General features: G+C 46.3%; 3 protein-coding genes across 3 annotated transcripts; 2 read left to right on the plus strand and 1 right to left on the minus strand.

The window, feature by feature from the left end:
* Positions 1–619: 619 nt before the first annotated feature.
* Positions 620–6,350, plus strand: EAH_00027610 (hypothetical protein; the record flags this gene model as incomplete). Its single annotated transcript, XM_013392732.1, has 4 exons — positions 620–1,549; positions 2,042–2,899; positions 3,214–6,133; positions 6,328–6,350. The coding sequence occupies 4 exons, from the start codon at positions 620–622 to the stop codon at positions 6,348–6,350; spliced, it is 4,731 nt and encodes a 1,576-aa protein (XP_013248186.1).
* Positions 6,351–11,448: 5,098 nt separating this feature from the next.
* Positions 11,449–14,367, plus strand: EAH_00027620 (enolase 2, putative; the record flags this gene model as incomplete). The annotated part of the gene is made up of 5 exons (XM_013392733.1): positions 11,449–11,488; positions 12,385–12,528; positions 12,750–12,860; positions 13,065–13,429; positions 13,894–14,367. 5 exons carry the CDS (start codon positions 11,449–11,451, stop codon positions 14,365–14,367), a joined length of 1,134 nt encoding a protein of 377 aa, XP_013248187.1.
* Positions 14,368–15,348: 981 nt separating this feature from the next.
* Positions 15,349–22,261, minus strand: EAH_00027630 (phenylalanyl-tRNA synthetase beta chain, putative; the record flags this gene model as incomplete). The annotated part of the gene is made up of 10 exons (XM_013392734.1): positions 15,349–15,419; positions 15,763–15,954; positions 16,373–16,535; positions 16,872–16,973; positions 17,599–17,742; positions 19,034–19,175; positions 19,436–19,578; positions 19,950–20,096; positions 20,478–20,652; positions 22,156–22,261. Coding segments are annotated over 10 exons (1,385 nt in total), but the record flags the coding sequence as incomplete, so codon positions are not given.
* Positions 22,262–22,432: the final 171 nt, after the last annotated feature.

The following is a 22,432-nucleotide window of genomic DNA, read 5'->3' on the forward strand; positions in this document are numbered from 1 at the left end:
CTCCTCCTCTTCCTTTATATCATCTCTGCTTTGTCTCTTCTTCTTTGTCTCTTCTTCTTTATCCCATTATATTAAGCTTAACTTTATCAATGTGTAACTGTCTCCTTTTCTGTTTCTTTGCGGGGTGTCTCCTTCTCTGTGTCTCCGCTGCACATTGAGTTTCTGTCTCTTTCCACTTGGGCCTGAGGGCGTAGAGAGACCGCCAGACATCTGCTGCTGCTGCTGCTGTTTATTGTTTTTATTCTTTTTGTTTTTCTCTCGCTGCTGCTGCACCTGCTACACATTACAGTCTCCAATCCCTAAAAGCCCGTCCTTCACAGCCTCACTTCCGCTGCTGCTGCTGCTGCTGCTGCTTTTGCTGCTTCTGCTGCTGCTGGTGCTGTGCTGCAGCTACGGGTTGCTGACTGGTGAAGAGATAGACGAGGGGTTGCTGCAGCGAGTCTCTCTTCCTGCTACTCGGCAGCTTTTAGCTGTCCCCTTCATAGGCAAAGACACTCCTTCACTTGCTTCTGAATTCTCTCACCCTGATGTGCTGCTAGGATTAACAATATTAGCATATAGATTGCAGGGTCTGAGGCCAAGAGATTTATACTGTCTCCTCAAGCATCAGCTCGCTCGCATGGAGACAGCTGCTGGGCCCCCTGCTGCTACACCTGCAGCAAAAGAGTTTGCTGCATGGGTGTGGGCAGCAGGCGGTAGAGTTAGGGGTCTCCACAAGCACACACAGCGTGAGGATCTATGGGTAGGGGATCTCAAGATACTTGCTGCAGACACTGCAAACAAACAGCAGCAGCAGCAGCAGCAGCAGCAGCGGGGGGTGCTGCAGCAGCAGCAAAAGGAGAGAAAATGCTGCAGCGAATGGCCGGGTGCATACACCAGAGGAGACAGCAGCGTGGAGACGAAGCAAAGCGGCGAACTCGCTCTAGCCCCTCCAGCAGCAGGAGCAGCAGTAGCAGCTGCAGGAACAGCAGCAGGAGCAGCAGCAGCAGCAGGAGAATGCGGGGAGATAAGAGAAGAGTACGAGAAGATGTATCCATTAGAAATGCTGAGTCTAACAGATGAGGAGCATTTGGGGTGTCTGTACAGCTTGATAAAGAAGGAGCCGCTGGCTATTGCAGTATACTTATTCCGCTATGTATTGCCTTCTGTCATGATGCATGCAGCATTTCAGCTGTCTGCATCAGGACAAGAGATAGGAGGAGACAGTCTCTTTTCAATTCGTATCGGCTTCTCGGGTACCCCTTCAGAGCTATTACCTGAAGGTATGGGGCCCTGTCATTATGAGGAAGGGACAGACGGCCGCGTGCTCCAGCTGCTGTCGTCTCCTTCTGTTGTCTCCTTTGAATTACTGTCTCCTTCTTGGACTGTCTCCTCGTTGCTGCAGCGGGTAGCCCAGCAGCAAGATCCCCCCGTGCATGCATTGATAGATACTGGGGCTCTTATATGCGGCATCAGCAATTTTGATGTAGCGCTGCTGCTGCTGCAGCAGGGGCTTCCGCATGCAGATGGAGTTGTTTTCCTTGATAATAGAGACAGACAAAAAATACTTGTTAGAGATGGGTTGAGGGTTATGCAGCTATCAGAGTGCGGCTTAGCCCCAGAGAGACGCTTCTCCTTCTATGATCACGTCCACACCACAGGACAGGTGTCTCCTTCGCTCCTTTGCTGCTGCTGCTTCTGTTGCCTCTGCTGCTGCTGCTGCTGCTTTTTGCTGCTGCTGGCTCTCGAACTATACGCGCCTGCTGCTGCTGCTGTTGTTGTTTGTGATGATGGGTTTTTTTCTGGTGTGTCTGTCTCTCCTTTTCTGTCTCTCTGTCTCCCTCTCTCTCTCTCTCTCTCTCTCTCTCTCTCTCTCTCTCTCTCTCTCTCTCTCTCTCTCTCTCTCTACTGTCTCTATCTAGCTATCTATCCATCTATCTGTGTATCTATCCATCTATCTATCTATCTGTCTATCTATCTATCTGTCTATCTATCTATCTGTCTCCTCCAACAATATCGGTTGGTGTTTGTCTGTGGGGTGTCTCCTTTGGTGTCTCTTCAGGACATTAAGCAGGCAGCAGATGGCCGAGCGTTTGTTACATTAGGCAAAGACTGCACATTTAGAGACATCGCTCAAGGGGCCTTTCGCATGCGGGGCTTAGGGAGGGGACAGACACTGCATTATCTTATACCCCCGGGTGTTGCTGCTCTTATAGAAAACCACGCTCGCCTTGTAGGCGCACTCGCTCCATCAGCCTCACTGTTTAACCAGCAGCAGCAGCAGCAGCAGCAGCCGCAGCAGCAGCAGGGTCTGCAGCTGCACGTGCAGCAGCAGCAGCAGCAGCAGCAGCAGCAGCAGCAGTTTGCACCGGGATGTTCGTTGCTGGGGGAGATTTGCTGCTGGCTGGTGTCGAGACAAATAGCAGAGGAGTGCCTGCAGCAGCGGCTGCTGTACGTACAGAGCGCCAGCAATGTCTGGAGGAAGGCTGCGTTGCTGCTGCTAAAGGAGACACATGCAGCCCTTGGCACTGACGAAGTGTCTCCTTTAACTCAACAGGCCCTCGCCGTCTTTCTCGAGCCTCTGGACTTCTCTGTCCCCTCTCGAATCCCACTGTCTCTTCCTCTTAGTCTTAGGGTTCGGAAGGCTGCACTGCAGCATGAGGATCTGCTGCAGGCAGCAGAAGCAGCAGCAACAGCAGCAGCAGCAGCAGGCGCAGCAGCAGGGGGGGAGGCGGGGATCCAGCTAAGGCCGCACCAGCTAATAGATAAACTCGTGGGGCTGCTGGAAGAAGAAGAAGCAGCAGCAAGGAGACAAGCAGCAACAGGCAGCAGCAGAGAGACAGGCGGAGATGCCCTTCGGCTTGAGGGGCTCGAAGCAGAGATTGAAGGCGAGGAGCAGCAGCAGCAAGAAGAGGAACAGGTGAGCAGCAAGCAACACGGCTTCAGCATGGGTTGCTGCTGCTGCATGCGACGCTCTCCTTGCAGGAGCAGCAGCAGCAGCGGCTTCTGCTGATGCTTCTGATGCTGGTGCTGCTGCTATTTGTTCACTGAGTGCTGCTGCAGCCACGTTTGTTGTTGCTGCTGCATGCAATGCTCTCCATACAGCAGCAGCAGCAACTACTGGTGCTGCTGCTGCTTGTGTTCCTGCTGTTGCTGCTGCTGCTGGTGTTTGTGTTGCTGCTGCTGTGATTTTATTGGGCGCTGGGGGCGTGGCGTGTATTGTTGTTGCTGCAGGAGCAGCAGCAGGAGATAGAGCAGGAGAAGCAAGAGGAGACAGTGCAGGAGACAGAAGAAGCAGCACCTTTAAATTATACTCGAGCTGGAGAGACACCCCGCCCTTGGCTAATAGCTTCACTGTCTCTTGACCCTCAAGAGGAGACACAAGGATTTTACTCTTCTTCAGGTTTTTCTGTTGCTTCAGCACTGCAGCAGAAGCTGGCGCGGCTGCAGCAGCAGAAAGGATCGTCCGGTGCTGCAGCAGCAGCAGCAACTGCAGCAGCAGTTGCTGCTGCTGCTGTCTCCGGAGGAGGTACTGTCTCTGCTGCTGCTTCGGGCCTTCCCTTCCCTTCTTATCTCCTCATCAGCAGCAACTACTTCAAAGGCGAGTGGTTGTTCTCTTCAGCTCCGCGCAGATTAAAAAATGTTATTCTTGTGATGCAGTGGGTGCCCGATTGGCAGAAGGCCCAGCAGCAGCAGCAGCAGCTGCAGCAGCAGCAGCAGCAGGTGCTGCAGCAAGCTTTTGAGTGCTTCACTCACGGAGACACGGAGACACTTGCTGAACGCGACCTCCCAGATTTCCTTGGGGCTTTGCTGCTTCCTGCTGCAACACCTGCTGCTTTAGAGTCCCTTTGCTGCTACATTAAGGCCCTTGTTCTGCAGCAGCGCGCGGCTGATGCTGCTGCTGCTGCTGCTGCTGCAAAGCCCTGCAACAGCAACGGACCCCTAACAGTAAACCCACCCATCAAAACCTCTAGAGACACCCCAGCGCTGCCTCAGCCCTCTGCTGCATGCACACAACCATCTGGTGCTGCAGCTAAGCAGCAGCAGCAGCTTTCTGTGCTACAGAACCTGTGGCAGCCGCCTACTCCCCCTGCTCTAAAGCAGCAGCAGCAGCAGCAGCAGCAACAGCAGCAGCAGCAAGCCACTGATCCTCTTGCAGACCTTTTCGGGTCTCTGTCTGGAGGAGACAGCAGCAGCAGCAGCAAAAAAGGAGACACCTTTTCTCCCCCCGCTCCTGTCTCCTCCCCTCTTTCGTTCTCAAAGGATCAGAGCGACCTACTGGGCCTCTTCGACTTCGCGGAGCAGCAGCAGCAGCAGCAGCAGCAGCAGCAGCAGCAGCAGCAGCCGCACAGTGTATTGTCTTCCGCCTTCGCCTTCCCTCCCTCGTCTCAAAATGCCAGTACTCCTTTAACTTCCCAGGCGCCTCAGCAGCAGCAGCAGCAACTACAACTACAGCAGCAACAGCAGCAGCAGCAAGAAATGCAGTTTACATTGTCGGAGTTGTCTGCAGCCCTTTCGGTGTCTCCTTTCTGTGCTGAGCAACAGGGGCGTTATTTTGTGGTCCTGACGCTCGCAGAAGGCGAGGCAGTGAGAGCTGCTTTGCATGCGCGCCAGCGACAGCAGCAGCAGCAGCAGCAGCAGCAGCAGCAGCAGCGGGAGAGGGGAGAGGAGGTTTCTTTTGTGGCTGGGCATCGCGTTGCAGTGTGTCTGCACAATCTAACAGCAAACTTTGCGATGATAGATGGATCTCCTTTATTTAACCGGAGAGACGAGAGAGTTGCTGCTGCTGCAGGACTGCAGCAGCAAACAGCGCATGCATGCCTGCGCTTCATTAACAGTCATATGCAGTATGCGGAGCCCCATTTGCTGCTGCTGCAGCGGGTCCTCTCGGGTGTCTCCTCTAAAGACAGACAAGACTTCTTTTTCTCAATTCGTCGCTGCAGGAGACGGCAGCAGCACGTGCCTTGGCAGCAGCTACCTGTAGCTCAGCTGCTGCTAGCAGCAGATGGGGGATCGCAGCTGCTGCAGCACAAGGCCTTTGTTACGCGCCTGCGCGAGAGACTAAGGAGGAAGCATCTGTCTCCTTATGAAGCCTTCCGCCTCTTCGATGTTCTTAATAAGGGACAGCTAACGCATGCACAGTTTGCTGCTGGTCTACGGTGGCTGGGGCTGCAGCTGCAGCAAGACAAGGAAGCAGAGGTCTCCAGCTCATTTGACTTAGATGGAGACGGATTCATTAGCCTCAACGACTTCCTCCTATCTGTAGTACAAACAGGGGGAGACACAGCAGCAGCAGCATCTGCTGCTGCTGCTGCAGCAAACGCTGATGCTGCGCCACCAGAAGGAGGAGCTGCTGCTGCCCAAGGTCCCCCTGGGCACGTCGCGCTGCAGCAGCAACGGAGCGAGGCCTTTGATGGCGCCTCTACTGCTGCTGCTGCTGCTGCTGCACTGTCTGCGGATGCCTCTACTGTAGCAGCAAGCCAGGAGTCTCTGCTGCAGCAGTGGGGTGTAAAGGAGACACTTCCTCACGATTTGCTGTCAAGGCTCAAGTTTCGGCTGCAGCCCCACAGTTCATTCGAAAGGATTTGGGTGGGGCGGTTGCCCTGCGCAGACAGCAGCAGCAGCAGCAGCAGCAGCAGCAGCAGCAGCAGTGCAGTTTTCTCGATATGGGCCCCCAAGCAGCTGGAGAGTAAACACCGAGGGATGATGCGACGTAACAGGGAACGGATCCCGCTGGGGCATTTTCTGTGTGTGGGGAGCGACATATCGAAGCCGCAGCAGCAGGGAGCAGCAGACGGATCAGCAGGAGCAGCAGCAGCAGCAGCAGCAGCAGCAGCAGGCGGTGGGGGGGGCCCTTTAGTCCTAGAAGCAGCAGATGCAGGAGCTTCTTCTATGGCTGAGAGCGCAGCATTATCAAGGGCAATAGATTGTCTCTTTCCCTCTCCTATTACATACAAAGTAATATGGAAGGAGAGTGTCTCTCAAGCTATGTTGTTGCTCAACCGAGGAGACAGTTCTTCTGGTGTGGCTGGGGGCCCCCATGGGGGCCCTTCAGCAGCTCAGGGGGCCCCCAGTGGGGGGGGCCCCCTAACCCTGTGGGCCCCTGTCCCTCCTTCATCTCTCTTTGAAGCTTTAGGGGTCATTGCAACGCGGGGTAATACCCCTCCTCCCCCTAATGCTGTTCGATGTGTCCCCTCGAAGTGGTTGCGGCAAGCAAGTGTCTCCTTTAGGGTAGCAGAGGTAGCTGAGGGTCTCCAACAGACAAGAGGGGGCCCCTCTAGGGGCCCCCTTAATAAACTAGGGCTCTGGCAAGTTGGGTGCATGCGCCTTCTGGGTGTTACGCTGGAGACTGCAGAGGGGACACTGCATAGAAGTAAGTAACAAAGGGTTCGTGCAGCAGCAGCAGCAGCAGTAGCAGTAGCAGCAGCAGCAGCAGCAGCAGCAGCAGTAGCAGCAGCAGCAGCAGCGGCAGCAGCAGCAGCAGAAGCAGACAATGATGAGGGGTTTTAGGGGCCCCCACCCACTATCGTAACCCCGTTATTAATTTTTAGTATATGAGACAAAGACGGAGAAGGAGAGGCACAATACCTGCGCTGGAGACAACTACATTATTATTATATCTATACTATTATTATAATTATATATATATATATATATATATTGTTTATTATTTCTATTATTATGTTGTGCATGCATGCGAGTTGCTGCAGGCGGAGTCACTTGGGCGGAGTTTATTAACCCTGAGTTTAGGCTAAGACCTGCAGCTCCTGCTATCTCCTCAGCTTACATCCCTCCCACTATAAGCAGCAAAGGGGGGCCCCCAAGGGGCCCCTCTGGGGGCCCCCTGGATGTGCTAGAGAGCGCAGATGCAGCAGCAGCAAACGAAACACAAAACCCTAAGAGCCTTGCTGCAGCAAACGCACTTATCCCCGACATCATAACAAAGAAGAGCAGTATATGGTAGTAGGATAGTGTTTGTGTGTATGTTTGAGGTGTACGTACACCTGAAGAATGCAGCAAGGTTATGCTGCTGCTGTCTCTAATGCAGTGTTGGGGAGACAGGGGGTTTCTAACGCATCAGCAGTTAGTAGTGGCTGCTGCTTATCGTTCAACTGTCTCCTCTCCCCTGTCTCCTGTCTCCTTTTGGTGTATTCGTGCGGAGACAAGAGTCTCCGCTTCTGCACAGGGGCTCAAGCGCCTTTAGTGCTGCCTACCCCTTCTCAAGGAGACAATTAATATTTTGTTTTAATGCTACAACACCTCCAGCAGCAGCGCAAGCAGCAAACGCACAGCCAGCCGAAGCACAAGTAGCAACAGCAGACTCAGCAGCAGCAGCAGCAGCAGCAGCAAGAGCGGCAGCAGCAGCAGCAAGGCCTCATTAGTTTCTTGTGCCTCAAGCAGAAACGCAGTCAGTAGCACTGTCTCAAGGAGACAGGAGCAGACCGTAAATGCAAGTGAAAGCAGCAGAGACAAGAAAACAAAGATAATTACCTCTAAGCGTGCAATTAAACCATAAAGAGCTGCCTATACACCGCAGCAGCAACGGGAGTGTCTCCTTTTGAAAAGAGCTGTCTCCTGTAGGGCTTTACTCCTCTTCTTGAGATGATGCCACTGCCTGGCTCAGCCTTAAGGGCTCCAGTGTCTCCTCTCTACTCTTTTATGTCTCCTTTCTGCTCTCTCTTTACTGTCTCCTTTCGACTCTTGATTGTCTCCCCACTACTCTGCAGTGTCTCCTGCCCTGTCTCCTTTGTTTGTTACGCAGCTCCGACTGTCTCTAAATGCATCTATTTGTTCTTTTCTGTTTGGGGTTGCTAATATAAACTGCTAGCATGTAAATAATTAGTTTCAAGACGGAGACAGCAAAGCCAGAAGATAATAAGGAGACAGGAGACATCAGAAAGGGGGATAGGGGGAGGTGAGGAGACTCCTGGGGGCCCTCTCAGTGCGCGGTGTATCCGTAGGCGAAAGGAGACAGTAGGAGGAGACAGCACAGGGTGTCTCCTTTTCTGTCTCCTTTCTGCGCTGAGGTGTTATGAGAGGGAGAGAGACCCCGTAAGTTTATGAGATCATAGAGGAGACAAACAAGAAGATATGAAGGAGACAGATAAGGAGACAGACAGAGACAAGCGGGCAAAGGAAGAGACTGCAAAGAGACAAATAAAGAGACAGCAGATAAGGAGACAGATAGAGAGACAGAGAAAGAGACAGAAAAGAGATCATGCGACGGAGGAAGAAGAGACACATAAAGAGACAGCAGATAAGGAGACAAATAAAAGGGATAGAGGAGACAGATGGCAGCACTGAGGGGCAAACAAACAACACAAAGGAGACAAAGAAAGAAGCAATAAGAACAGAAGAAGAGACAGACAAAGAGAGACGACCAAGACCAGCACCACCTCTGCTGTGCGCGGGAGATAAGGAGACAGTTAGATGTTGCAGTGCATTTGAGGTGTCTCCTCAGCTCGCATCTAATCCCTAATCAACGCCCCTCAAGATCTTTCCGTCTCTGTTACCTCAATGACTGTCTGTCTGCTGTGTTTCCTTTATTATTATATTACTCTTTTATATTAATATGAGGGCTGGTTTTTACTAGGGGGGGACCGCAGCAAGAAGTGCTGCAGCAGAGGAGACACGGGGCACTGTCTCCTTTTAGCCGCAGCCCTTTGTGTTTGCTGCTGGACTCAACAAGGCTACAGACAAAAGGAGACAGAATATATATTAAGAAGATATTTATTCTATTCTTAATTCATTGAAGTACTCAGCTCTGCCCCAGTGGAGGGGGTGTCTCCTGTCTAGGAGACAGGAGGTGTCTCCTTTCTAGGAGGTAGGAGGTGTCTCCTTTCTAGGAGACAGAGAGTAAAGCAGCTCTGTGTAACAGAGAGAGACAGCTCTCCCTTTAGGAGACAGAGACAGATATCTCTTCATAACAAAGAGAGACAGCTCTTCTTTAAAATAGAAACAGAGAGACAGATTTTAATTTATTTTATGCGGCTATTCATGAGAGACAAGCTTCTAGGAGACAGAGACATATATCTGTTTGTCTCCTTCTCTAGGAGACGGATACATATAGCTGTCTGTCTCTTGTCTCTTCCTCTAGGAGATAGAGACAGAGAGTTCTTTATAAACACAAGCAAACAGCTGAATGCTATAGAGAGACAGGCAGCTCTTAATGAAGAAGAGACAGAGAGCTCTCTGCGAGACGGTGCAGCATCTCTTTGTTAAAGAGCTCTCTGTCTCTGCCTCCTAGAGAAAGAGACAAGAGACAAACAATTAGATGTCTCTGTCTCCTAGAGTAAGAGACAGACAGCTACATACGTGTCACAAATATTTAAATATATATATATATATATATAATATTAAGGAGACAACCCCCTAGGAAACAGAGACACGCAGCTCTTTATAAAGGAGACAGATATCTTCTAATAAACCAGAGACAGACAGCTCTCTATAACGAAGTATTTCTTTGCTAGAGACAAAACTCTAGGAGACAGAGGCAGACAGCTCTTTATAAAAAACAGAGGCAGACAGCACTTAAGGAGACAGGCAGAGACAGCTATGTATAGGAGACAACTCTCTACGAAACAGAGACAAACAGCTCTCTATAACACAAAGAGAGAGAGAGACAGCTCTTTATAAGAGACAGCTCTCTAGGAGACAGAGAGAGACAGCGCCTAATGAAACAGAGACAGACAGCTGTCTATACAAGACAGAGACAGACATCTTTTTATAAGGAGACAGCTGTTTATAACAGAGACAGTTCTTGAAGACATAGAGAGCTGTCTCTGCCCCTGTCTCCCTCTCTCATAGAGAAGAAGCTGTCTCCTTTTTAATAGTGCGAAGACACCATAAATGAAGAGACAGCTGTATATACAGTATAATAGAGAGACAAATGTCTCTAAACAAAGTATAACAGCTAATTAAAAATATTTATTTTATGATTATTGTATATTTATTTATAAACATAAAAACTATACATGAAGAGACTCCTCTACTGTCTCCTAGGCAAGCTGCACACCGGCCTGGGGTTAACAATGATGCAACAGAGAGGAGACAAATTCTGTCTCCTCAACTGCGGCAGCAGCAGTAGCTGCTGGTGCTGCTGCTGGTGCTGCTGCTGTTGCTGCTGCTGCTGCTGCGGTGAAAGTCAGCCTGCATGCACTGCATGCAATTCTTCTTTTTCTTTCGTTTTGTTTTTCGGAGACACCAAACAATGTGTAGCATAACAAAGACTTTTTACTGTCTCTTGCTGGCCTTCAGCAGCAAATACGATAGATATTAAATATAAATATATAATTATATATATGTATATATATATATAGAGAGAGATAAACAGAGAGAGAAGAAGTTACTATTACACTCTGCTGCTGTATGTGCTCGTGTCTACTGCGGGAGCAGGAAGGGGTTAATAGCAACTGTTTGCGGTGTATGTGCATCTGCATGCACTGACAATTGGGTTGGGTTTTCTGTTTGAAGGGGCAGCAGCAGTCTCCTTGATGCTGCAGCAGATGCTGCAGCAAGAAGGAGACAGCTGCTGCTGTCCCTTCAGCGTCAGCCTCTTTCCTATGCCGCTGCTCGCAAGCAAATAGAGACAGTATAAGAGTTTATAACTCTCGGGAGATTATAGCTGTAAGAAATCTCTTAGTTATTTCAAATCTGTTTCTGCTGCTGCTGCTGCTGCTGCTGCTGTTGCTGCTGCTGTTGCTGGTGTTTCAGCTGCAGCAAACTGCGTGGGGTGTAAAACGGAGAGAGGGACGCTACTACACAGAGAACAAGCATTACTTTAATATTTTTATTTATATTAATTATATTAATAAATTTGTTTACTTGTTTTACTCGTATTTATATACACACAAAGACAGCTAGTTTCTTATGCGAGCAGAGGCTGCAATTATATATTTTTATGAGTTTGTTTGAGGTGTATGGTGAATAAAAAGGTGCATTTCTAATTATTTCTTCTTCTTTATATTTAATTTAATTATAGTATTTTATTTATTTCTACTTGTTGCTGCTACCCTTGCAGCATAATAGACAGAGAGGGGAGTGGGTGCGTCTGCTGCAGCGCTGCTGCTGCCCCTGGGGCAGCAGCAGCAGCAGCAGCAACGAAGAACGGCTGCATTTGCTTTTCTTTTATATATTATAAATAGTTTTTTCTTTTATTTAAATTAAAAAAAGAAGAAGAAATACTGTTATAACTTAGCGCTGCATAAATTATTGCTCCTTTTCTTAAGCAGCCCCAGCGAGCGGCGCAGCAGCAGCAGCAGCAGCAGCAGCAACAGCAGCAGCAGCAGCAGCAGCAGTAGCACTTGTAGCACCGGATTCGTGGGGTCGTGGGGTGTGTGAGATCTGCTGCACGTGCTGCTGTGTGCCTGCTGCATATTTACACATAAGCATATTATATATCTTCTTCTTGCTTCAACAAACCGCAAGAACATCTTTGCTTCTTTGCTTTTCTTTTATATTGTCTAGAAGATGGTGGCAATTGTCGAAGTGAAGGCCAGAGAGATTCTGGGTAAGAGGTCTTCTTCATATTTAGACCCCTCCCTCTCTTTTTCTTTTTGCTGCTGTTGCTGCTGCTGCTGCTGCTGCTGCTGCTGCTGCAGCAAGAGTTGCTGCTGTTGCTGCTGCTGCTGCTGTTTCTGCTGTTTTTTCTGCTTCTTTTTATATACAGTTTTCCTTTTAGGGTCTCTCCTCAGTATACACCCGAGAGGAGACACTTGGGGTGTATGCACTTATTGTGGTGTATCTGCTGTATAAACTTTCTTTCATATCTTTTTTTTTGTTTTATATTACGATGTGTTATTAGCTCTGCTGCTGCTGTTGCTGCTGCTACTGCTGCTGCTGCTGCTAGTTAGCTGCTGTGTGTGTGGGGTGTATATTCCTCATTAACATGCATTTCTTCTCTGTCTTTCTGTCTCTTTATGGTGTATATACACCGGAAAGGTCTTTATACACCTCATCTCTTTGCTTCTTCATTGTATAGTATCATAATGCTTTAATCTCTTCTATAATGCTAAGTGTGTGTGTGTGTGTGTGTGTAAGTGTGTGTACGTCTATACATATATATATATATATATATGTAGGTAAACGTATATATATAGATATAAATGTATATATGTATCTATATACATATGCATGCATGCATGCATCAGCGTTTATTCTCTATAATATATCGTAGTTATTTTTGTTTTGCTCTGTATAGAGATTAATATATATATTATATATTATATATTTATATAGATATATTTATTATGTATATAAAACCCCTTCCTTCCCAAGTGAATTACTTCTTAACGAATAAATAAATAAATAAATAATACATTAATACCTCTATATGTATATATATATTTATATTTAATTATATATATTTAATTATATATTTATATATTTGTTTATTAATGCATGCAGACTCTCGCGGCAACCCTACAGTCGAGGTAGACGTGAAGACAGAGCAGGGCTGCTTCCGCGCAGCAGTGCCTTCCGGCGCCTCCACCGGCATTTACGAGGCCTTGGAGCTCAGAGACGGGGACAAGAGCCGCTTCAACGGCAAAGGTCTGCTGCTGCTGCTGCTGCTGCTGATGAAGCTGCTGCTGCTTCTATTCCTCCTGATGAAGCTGCTGATGAAGCTGCTACTGGTGCTTCTATTGCTGCTGCTGTTTTTTTCTTACTCGTGTTGCTGTTGAGATTTTTGCTGCTGGTCGGTACTACTACTGCTGCTGCTGCTGCTGTTTGTGTAATTGCTGCTATAATTGCTGCTGTTATGATGCGTTCAGGTGTACTGAAGGCGGTAGAGAATGTGAATAAAGTGCTAGGCCCTGCATTAGTAGGAAAAGATTGTCGGCAGCAGAAAGAGATAGACGATCTGATGGTGAAGCAGTTAGACGGTACAAAGACTGAGTGGGGATACACTAAAAATAAATTAGGTGCTAACGCAATATTAGCTGTCTCCATGGCTGTATGCAGGGCAGGTGCAGCAGCAAAGGGTATCCCTTTATATAAATATATTGCTGAGTTACGAGGCGTTAATACAGATAACTTTATCATGCCTGTACCTTGCTTTAATGTTATTAATGGGGGTAAGCATGCAGGCAATAAGCTTGCTATGCAAGAGTTTATGATAGCACCAACAGGCGCAACAAGTATAAGAGAAGCTATTAGATTAGGTGCTGAGGTGTATCAAGCTTTACAGAAATGTGTTAAGAGTAGATACGGTCTTGACGCTACTAATGTCGGTGATGAAGGAGGCTTCGCACCTAACATTAAGAACCCTAAAGAGGCTATGGATCTGCTTGTTGAAGCTATAAAGTCTGCGGGACATGAAGGCAAAATTAAGATAATGACAGACATCGCAGCATCCGAGTTCTTCGACGGTAATACTAAAAACTACGACTTAGACTTCAAGACGCCGAACAACGATAAAAGTATGGTGAAGACAGGACAGCAGCTCAAGGACGTAAGACATATATATATATATATATATTTATAAATACATTTATAAATATAAATCTATATATATATATATATATGTTTATTTATTTACTTGTTTATTGTATAGGGTATATTGTTATGTAATGTGTAGTGTTTTACTTTCAGCGGTTTATACAAATATGCTAATATGTACTTCATGCATATATATATATATAAATATATATATAAATATATATATATGTATATATATATATGAATATATATATGTATAGGTCTATATAATATATTTCATATATATATATATATACATCTAGATATCTATATATATATATATATTTATTCATATACATATATTTATTTCTTATTATTTGTAGTGTAATCAACAAATCAATACAAATATTTATATATATATCTTTATATATATATATAGAAACAAACATATTATATATATGTATATATATATATATATGTTTATTTATTTGTTTTCAGGTGTACAAGCAGTGGGCATCGGAGTATCCGCTGGTATCTATTGAAGACCCGTTTGATCAGGACGACTTCGCGTCTTATGCATCATTAACAAAGGAGATAGGAGACAGAGTGCAGATAGTCGGAGACGATTTGCTTGTAACAAACCCGACAAGAATAGAGAAGGCATTGAAAGAGAAAGCATGCAATGCATTGCTGCTTAAGGTTAATCAGATCGGAAGCATTACTGAAGCAATTGAAGCATGCAAGCTTGCGCAAGAAAACGGATGGGGTGTAATGGTCTCACATCGGTCAGGAGAGACAGAGGACTCTTTTATAGCAGATTTAGTTGTTGGTCTACGTACAGGCCAGATTAAGACAGGTGCTCCTTGCAGGTCTGAGAGACTATGTAAATATAATCAGCTAATGCGTATTGAAGAGCAGCTAGAAGGCCGATGCAAATATGCAGGCAGCAACTTCAGAGAGTTCACCGCTTAAATACCATATTCACCTGCTGCTGCTGCTGCTGCTGCTGCTGCTGCAGCAGCAGAAGGCCGTGGATTCGCGAAGGCAGCGCTGCGCTTGCAGCAGCGCCTGCTGTCTCCTTAAAGGAGACATGTTCAACCTGATGTTTTAATATAAACTAACTCTTTTTATACACAGAATTATCAAAGAAACATTAAAGGAGACAGCGTAAACAAACATAAGCAAGGATGTATACAGTGTAGACAGAGACAGAGATGTTGCTACAGGGTAGAGCAGCCTTAGACGCTATATCATACTATGGATCTCCTATTTGCTGCTGCTGCTGCAGCAAATGCTGCTGCATCTACTGCTACTGCGCGGGGTAGCAGCTGCTGTGCCTCCCCTCAGCAGCTATCAAAGCCCCAAAGTGTGTTGCATGCATGCGTGCAGCGACAGCTGCTGCTAGACAGAAGCACTTTGGGGTGTACAGACACCACCAAGCTGCGCTGTGTGCGGGTGCAGCAGCAAACTGGCTTTGGGCTTATATTATATATATATAATATATATAATATATAATATATACATATATATATATATTTATAAAGTGCAGCTGGAGCAAAATATAGTGTATATATGTATTCAAGTTAGTCCTATATATGTATCTTCGTTCTACGTAAGAGTATATAATATATATATATATATATATATATATTTATCTGATATATGTATATGCGCAATATATCTAGATGTATAGATTTCCTTTTTATTTCTCTACATGTATATCTGTAATATATATATATATATATTATATATATATTATATATGTATATTATATGTGTATATTATATATATGTATATATATAAATGTATGTATTGCCTATACTAATGGAACAGTGCTTGAGCTGCGCAAATATAATACTTAAAATGTAGGTCTATATATATACATATGTATATATATATATATATATTATATACATATATATATATGTATATGTATATATAGTATAAGAAAAGCTAAGCAAAAATAATGTCTGTCTCCGGTAGCCACTGGAGGAAGGGCTCGAGGGTAAACTCTACAACAGACACTGCACGAAAAAAGAGACAGGAGGAGACAAAAGGAGACAGATAAAGACAGAAGGAGACAGATGAAGACAAAAGGAGACAGACAGAAACACTTTTAGTTGCCTCTACCCCTTAGTACACTCGCAGCAGCAAAGGCAGCATAAGCAACAACTGCAGCAGAAGCAGCAATAAAGGCAGCAGCAGCAACAACAAAAAAAGGCAGCAGCAGCAGCAGCAAAGGCAACAGCAGCAGTAACAAAGGCAGCAGTAGGCAGCAACAAAGGCAGCAGCAGCAGCAAAGGCAGCAGCAGCAGCAGCAACAGCAACAGCAACAGCAGCAGCAGCAAGCAGGCTTGGCTTTCTTACCCGGTACAGAGAGACCGAATGCACGGAGACAGTCAACATGAAGGGTGCCCATCTGCCCTATAACGAATTTTTCTTGTGTCTCCTTAGCTGTCTCCTTTGCATTTAATTCTGTCTCCTTCGCCTTCTCTCCCTCTGCTCTGCATTTGCGCTGTACGACAATCTGCACCTGACGCCCCGGTAAGAATGTAGGCACTGGAAGGAGACAGCAGCAGCAGCAGCAGCAAAAGGAGACACATGCAGCAACAGCAGCAAAAAGAGGCACATGCAGCAGCAGAAACAGGAGACACACACATGAAGCAGCAGCAAATGGAGAAGGAGACACAGCACCAAAAGGAGACAAAAGCCGCAGCAACAGGAGACAGAGCAGCAACAGGAGACAGAGCAGCAACAGGAGACACGGCAGCAGCAAAAGACACCGCAGCACCAGGAGACAGATAAAAAGAAGCATGCAGCAATTCCTCTACATTAAACATATAACAACAGCAGCAGCAGCCGTAGCAGCAGGTGCAGCAACAGAAAGCATAGCAGCAGCAGCAGACGCAGCAGGCGGAGCAGCACGAGACAGAGCAGCAGCAGCAGCAGCAGCAGCAGCAGCAGGAGTTAAAGTTACGTTGTGTGGGTTTAAGCGAGTATACAGGGAGACGGCTGATATTCATCAAAGAGCTTTTGCTGTCTCCTTTTCCTGCGTTTGCTGCTGCCTGTCTCTCTGCAACAATATAATCAGCTACTAAACCCAACGCCTCCAGGGCTGCATCAAGAAGCCCGTGCACCTCCTACAAACCCACAAACCCTAAACCCTAAACCCTAAACCCTAAACCCTCAGCGGGAAGCTCTATTCAGGGGAGGTCCCGAAGACACCAAAACGCAAACCCTTTCGAACAAACCACAGCCAGCAGCAGCAGCAGCAGCAGCAGCAGCAGCAGCAGCAGGCTTAGCAGCAGTAGCAGCAGCAGGAGCACCTTCAGCAGCAACAAAGACAGAAGAAGAGCATTCAACCGCCACAGCAGCAACAGCTGCTGCGTCTGCAGCATCAGGAGCAGCAGCAGCAACAATAAATGAGAACACAGCAGCAGCAGCAGCAACAGCAGCAGCTCTGCTGCTGCACTTACCTCTAAGCCGCTGCCGTGCTCATCAGCAAACGCTGCGCAGCAATAAAGGAGATTGCGGCTGCCTGTCTCCGTTCTGTCGTCTCGAATAACCACATCCCCAACCTGCAGCACAAACACGAAGTGTCTCCTTACTGCAGCACGAACAAAAGGTGTCTCCCTACTGCAGCACCAACAGCAACAGTCTCCTTACTGCAGCACTAACAGCAACTGTCTCCTAACTGCAGCACGAGTGCGTGTCTCCCATGCACCCAGCACAGCAGCTAGCTAGCTACGTAGCTAGTTAAGCAGCTAACTTGCTATGCAGCGAGCTAGCTAAGCAGCTAGCTAGCTAGCCTCAGATCCCCGCGAGCAATTGCGCTGCAGCAACGGCTAGCTGAGTGAAAGAGAGACAGCTAGCTAATTGTGAGACACTCAGGAGGGAGACAAAAGAAGGAGAAGACATCAACGTTGCTAGCTAGCTAGACAGTTAGCTAAGCGGCTAGCTAGCTAGCTAGACGTTACCCTGTTGGTTCGCCAGCTAGCTACCTAGCAAGCTGTCTATCTATCTATCTATCTATCTATCTATCAATCTATCTATCTATCTAGCAAGCTATCTATCTATCTATCTATCTATCTATCTATCTATCTATCTATCTATCTATCTATCTATCTATCGAGCTAGCTAGCTAGCTATCTAGCTAGCTATCTAGCTAGCTAGCTAGCTAGCTAGAGGAGAGTAGCTGCGTACTTCAAAGAGCCGAATAGGCATCTCTCTTCTTCCTGCATTCGTCACAAGCGATCTGAGAAGACCAGAGATTAACTGGGTTCGTGTCTCCGTCAGCTCTCTTGTCTTTGCATTTGATAGCAGCACAGGTAGGCTATCCCACTGGTGCTGCAGCAAATAACAGCAGCAGCAGCAGAAGCAGCAGCAGCAACACCAGAATATAACAGGAGCAGTAGCAGCAGCAAAAAGCAGCAGCAGCAGAAGCATAAAACAGCAGCAGATAATAGCAGCAGAAAGCAGCAATAAATCAATCATGCAAATCCGCTACAAATAATAAAATTATGTAGGAAGGGCTGCAGCAACAGCTGCAGCAACAGCAGCAGCAGCAGCAGCAAGACCTTCCACAGCATGAATTGCGGCAAGAGCAACAGCAGCAATAAACGCAACAACGATAGCAACAGCAGCAGCAACAATCACAACAACAGCAGCAGCAGCATGAACAACCACAGCAGCAGCAGCAACAGCAGCAACAACAGCAGCAGCAGGACCACCACCACCAGCACCACCACCCCCATCAACAACAGCAGCAGGAGCAGCAGCAGCAACAACAACAGCAGCAGCAACAACAACAACAACAGCAGCAATAGAAGGAGACATCTCATACCTCTATAGGGTTAAAAGAAGCAGAGGGTGTATGAGGCGGCTGCGCCGATTTGTTCAGGAAGTCTGCGTTATCTTCGCTGCTGCATAATGCAAATGTAAGTGTCTCTGTATATCCTAAAGAGACAATTAAAGTTCTTATACTCTGCTGCAGCAAAGATCTTTTATTACTAGCAAGTCTTGGGGCTGCATGCAGAGGTAGATTGCGGAAGCCTATTCCTATTGCTACGTCTTCTGCTATATCCACCTCATGCATTATGTCTGATATAAATAACAAACAATGCGCACAACATAATAAATTAATTAATTATTTTATTTAGTTATTATAATTAATTAGTTATAATTAATAATGTAATATTAATAATATGTAATAATAAACATATAATTAATTATTTATTTATTAATACAGATTATTAATTATATATTATTAGTTATTCATAATTAATAATATATAATTAATTATTTGCTATTAAGAACAAACAATATATAATTAATAATAAACAATAAATAATAAGTAATTATGCATTATTAATTATTGCTATATATAATTAATAGATAGCAATTAACAACAAAACAATCAACAACAAACCCTAAACCCTAAACCCTAAACCCTAAACCCTAAACCCTAAACAACAAACCCTAAACCCTAAACCCTAAACCGTAAATAATGGATCCTGAATCTTGAGCAATAAACGATAGACAACAAACAACAAAATCTAAGCACTAAACCCTAAACCCTAAACCCTAAACCCTAGGAGAGGAGGAAGGCAGCACCTGTACGGGTAGGCGGTATAAAAACCTGAAGGAAGTCAGCCTCATTTGGGGGTTTAGGGTTTGCTGCTAGCATTAAACGATGCAACTCCTTTGCTGCATCTGCTGCAGTCAGCTGAGGTAAACCGCAGATGCGGCGCACTGTCTTCATATCCACGCACATCTCACGCCTGAAACCACAAACCCTAAACCCTAAACCCTAAACCCTAAACCCTAAACCCTAAACCCTAAGCTGTGAATAATGAACAATAAACAGTGCAAATCGCACGCCCGATACCACAAACCCTAAACCCTAAACCCTAAACCCTAAGCTGTGAATAATGTACAATAAACAGTGCACATCTATCGCCTGAAATCAAGGGCAAGGGATTGTTTGGTTGCTAGGGTTTGTGGCTAGGGTTTAGGGTTTAGGGTTTAGGGTTTGAATTACGTCTCTAGGACGGGAGTAACTTTTTCTTTGTTTTCTTCTTCATAAAGCACTCGCACGGGCTCTACAGTAAACGGGTCTTCGCAATATTCAGCTAACATCGAGACAACCATCATCAACGCCATATCTCCTTTCTTCTCCTCAACCTGCAGCAGCAGCAGCAGCAGTAGCAGCAGCAGCAGCAGCAGCAGTAGCAATAGCAGAAGCAGCAGCAGTACCAGCAGCAGCAGCAGCAGCAGCAGCATCAGTAGCAGCAGCAGCAGCAGCAGTAGCAGCAGCGCCAGTACCAGCAGCAGTACCAGCAGCAGCAGCAGCAGTAGCAGCAGCAGCAGTAGCAGAAGCAGTAGCAGCAGCAGCAGCAGCAGCAGCTATATTTCTCTCTCTCGCTCTGTCTCTTTGGCTTTCTGTCTCCGTGTATCTTGATTTATCTCTTTCTGTCTGTCTCTCTGTCCTAATGATTAATTTATTTTGATATTTATTTATTTATTTAATTTAATTTATTTATTTATTTACTTACGGAGGTGCAATCAACGAAGATATCCACAGACTGTTCAGTCAATCTGCAGAAGTTTGAGTTAATTAAAGGAGGCAGAGACAAATACTGCTTTTTACTGTCTCTCAGGACATACAGCTCAGATTCGCCCTCCAGCATGTGCAGATATTGCTGCATGCACACACATTATACACCCCAAACAATGCAACACATGTATATGCATGCATGCATGCTTCTGTGCATGCACAGATAAATATTTATATATATATATTTATATTTATATATATTTATATATATATGCATAGATATGTATGCATATGGATGCATGCATTCGCATGCATATGCATGCCTATGCATTTATGCATGCATACATGCACGCCTGGCTCTGCTGTCTATTTACCCTAAACCCTAAACCCTAAACCCTCACGGAGACACAGAGGAGACTGAGGAGACACCTCAACAGGGCCGCCCCCATAGAAGCCAGCTACGAGCTTCCACCCTAAGCCCTAAACCCTAAACCCTAAACCCTAAACCCTAAACCCTAAACCCTACCTTAAGCTGAGGGTGTGCAGCAAAGTGGCTTAGGATTTGAGGGCCCTTCATAGGCGGAAGGTCGCCGCAGCCTAAGGGTTGAAAGCAAATATCATTTAGAGGCAGCCGCTCGTAAGTAAAGGGAGGAGACAGCAGAGACAGATCGTATGTTCCTATAGAAGCCAGGGTTCTCCGCCTGCACCAACAAACCCTAAACCCTAAACCCTAAACCCTAAACCCTCAATACACCCATCTACACCATACGCAACACACTCCACAAACTTAACCTAAACCCTAAACCCTAAACCCTAAATCCCGATTAATAAGTCCTAAGCATTGAACCATGGCCTGAGTCCTACACCCCAAACCCTAAACCCTAAACCCTAAACCCTAAACCCTAAACCCTAGTGCTTGCCTGCAGAGGGTTTGATGAAGTTTTTCTTGAAGATCAATGCAAGACTGCAGTCGCCTCGCATTTAATCGAACCCCCCGAAGGGCAGCGCATGCAATGAAGGGCCTCGGGCCCCGCGCCTAAAAGGAGACACCACAGACAGCAGAGACAGTAGAGACAGCAGAGATAGTAGAGACAGCAGAGACAGTAGAGACGGCAGAGACAGTAGAGACTGCAGAGACAGTAGAGACGGTAGAGACAGCAGAGACAGTAAAGGCAGTGGAGACAGTAGAGACAGTAGCTAGAGGCAGCAGACACAGCAACAATACCTCCATCAAGAGCCGCAGCATCAACAGCAGCAACACCAGCAGCGGCAGTAGCAGCAGCAACAGCAGCAGCAGCACCAACAGCAGCAGCAGCATCAACAACAGCAGCATCAACAGCAGCAGCATCAACAGCAGCAGCACCAACAGCAGCAGCACCAACAGCAGCAGAAGCACCAGCAACAGCAGCAGCAACACCAGCAGAAGCACCAGCAGCAGCAGCAACAGCAACAGCAACAGCAGCAGCAACAGCAACAGCAGCAGCAGCAGCAGCAGCAACAGCAGCAGCAGCAGCAGCAGGGCTTACGGAGGGTTTGACGTGCATTGTTATTTTTGGAGTGCCGGCGAGAGACAGAGAAGGAGACAGAAGAAGAGGGTCTGAAGATGTAAATACTTTTAAAGCTCTTCCTAGACCCTCTACAGATAAAAGATCATACCTGCGTATACACCCCAAATTATCTTATAGTTGCAAATGCATAAAAATAAACAAAGATAGAGACAGACAGACAGACAGACAGACAACCACAAAGAAGAAAAAGAGACAGACAGAGACAGAAAGAGAGACAGAGACAGACGGAGACACAGATAGAGGTAGAGAGAGAGAGAGAGAGAGAGAGAGAGAGAGAGAGAGAGAGAGAGAGAGAGAGAGAGAGACAGAGAGATAGATACATAGATAGAGATAGAGAGAGATAGAGATAAAGGAGACAAAAAGGAGACCAAAAGGAGACAAAAGGGAGACGAAAAGGAGACAAAAGGGAGACGAAAAGGAGACAGAAAGGAGACAAACAGGAGACAAAAAGGAGACAAAAAGGAGACAGAAAGGAGACAGAAAGAAGACAAAAAGAAGACAAAAAGGAGACAGAAAGGAGACACAAAGGAGACAGAAAGGAGACAGAAAGGAGGCAAAAAGGAGACAGAAAGGAGACAGAAAGGAGACAGAAAGGAGACACAAAGGAGACAAAAAGGAGACAAAAAGGAGACAGACCTGTTGGCAGGCACTTCTATTTTAAAAACTGTCTCTTCTTCTTGCTGCACCACTTCGTCTAACTCCACCCCAAAAGAAAAACACAACGTGTTCAACTCATCCTCGCCTGCACGCAAACCCTAAACCCTAAACCCTAAACCCTAAACAATAAACCCTAAACCCTAAACCCTAAACAATAAACAATAGACAAAAAACAATAAACAATAAGCCCTACAAACTAATTCATAGACACTAGAACCTAAACCCTAAACCCTAAAATGTAAAGGGAAGCACAACG

This window comes from Eimeria acervulina, genomic scaffold (assembly GCF_000499425.1).
Source record: "Eimeria acervulina Houghton genomic scaffold, Eah_scaff238, whole genome shotgun sequence".
In the NCBI taxonomy this organism is placed as follows: domain Eukaryota; phylum Apicomplexa; class Conoidasida; order Eucoccidiorida; family Eimeriidae; genus Eimeria; species Eimeria acervulina.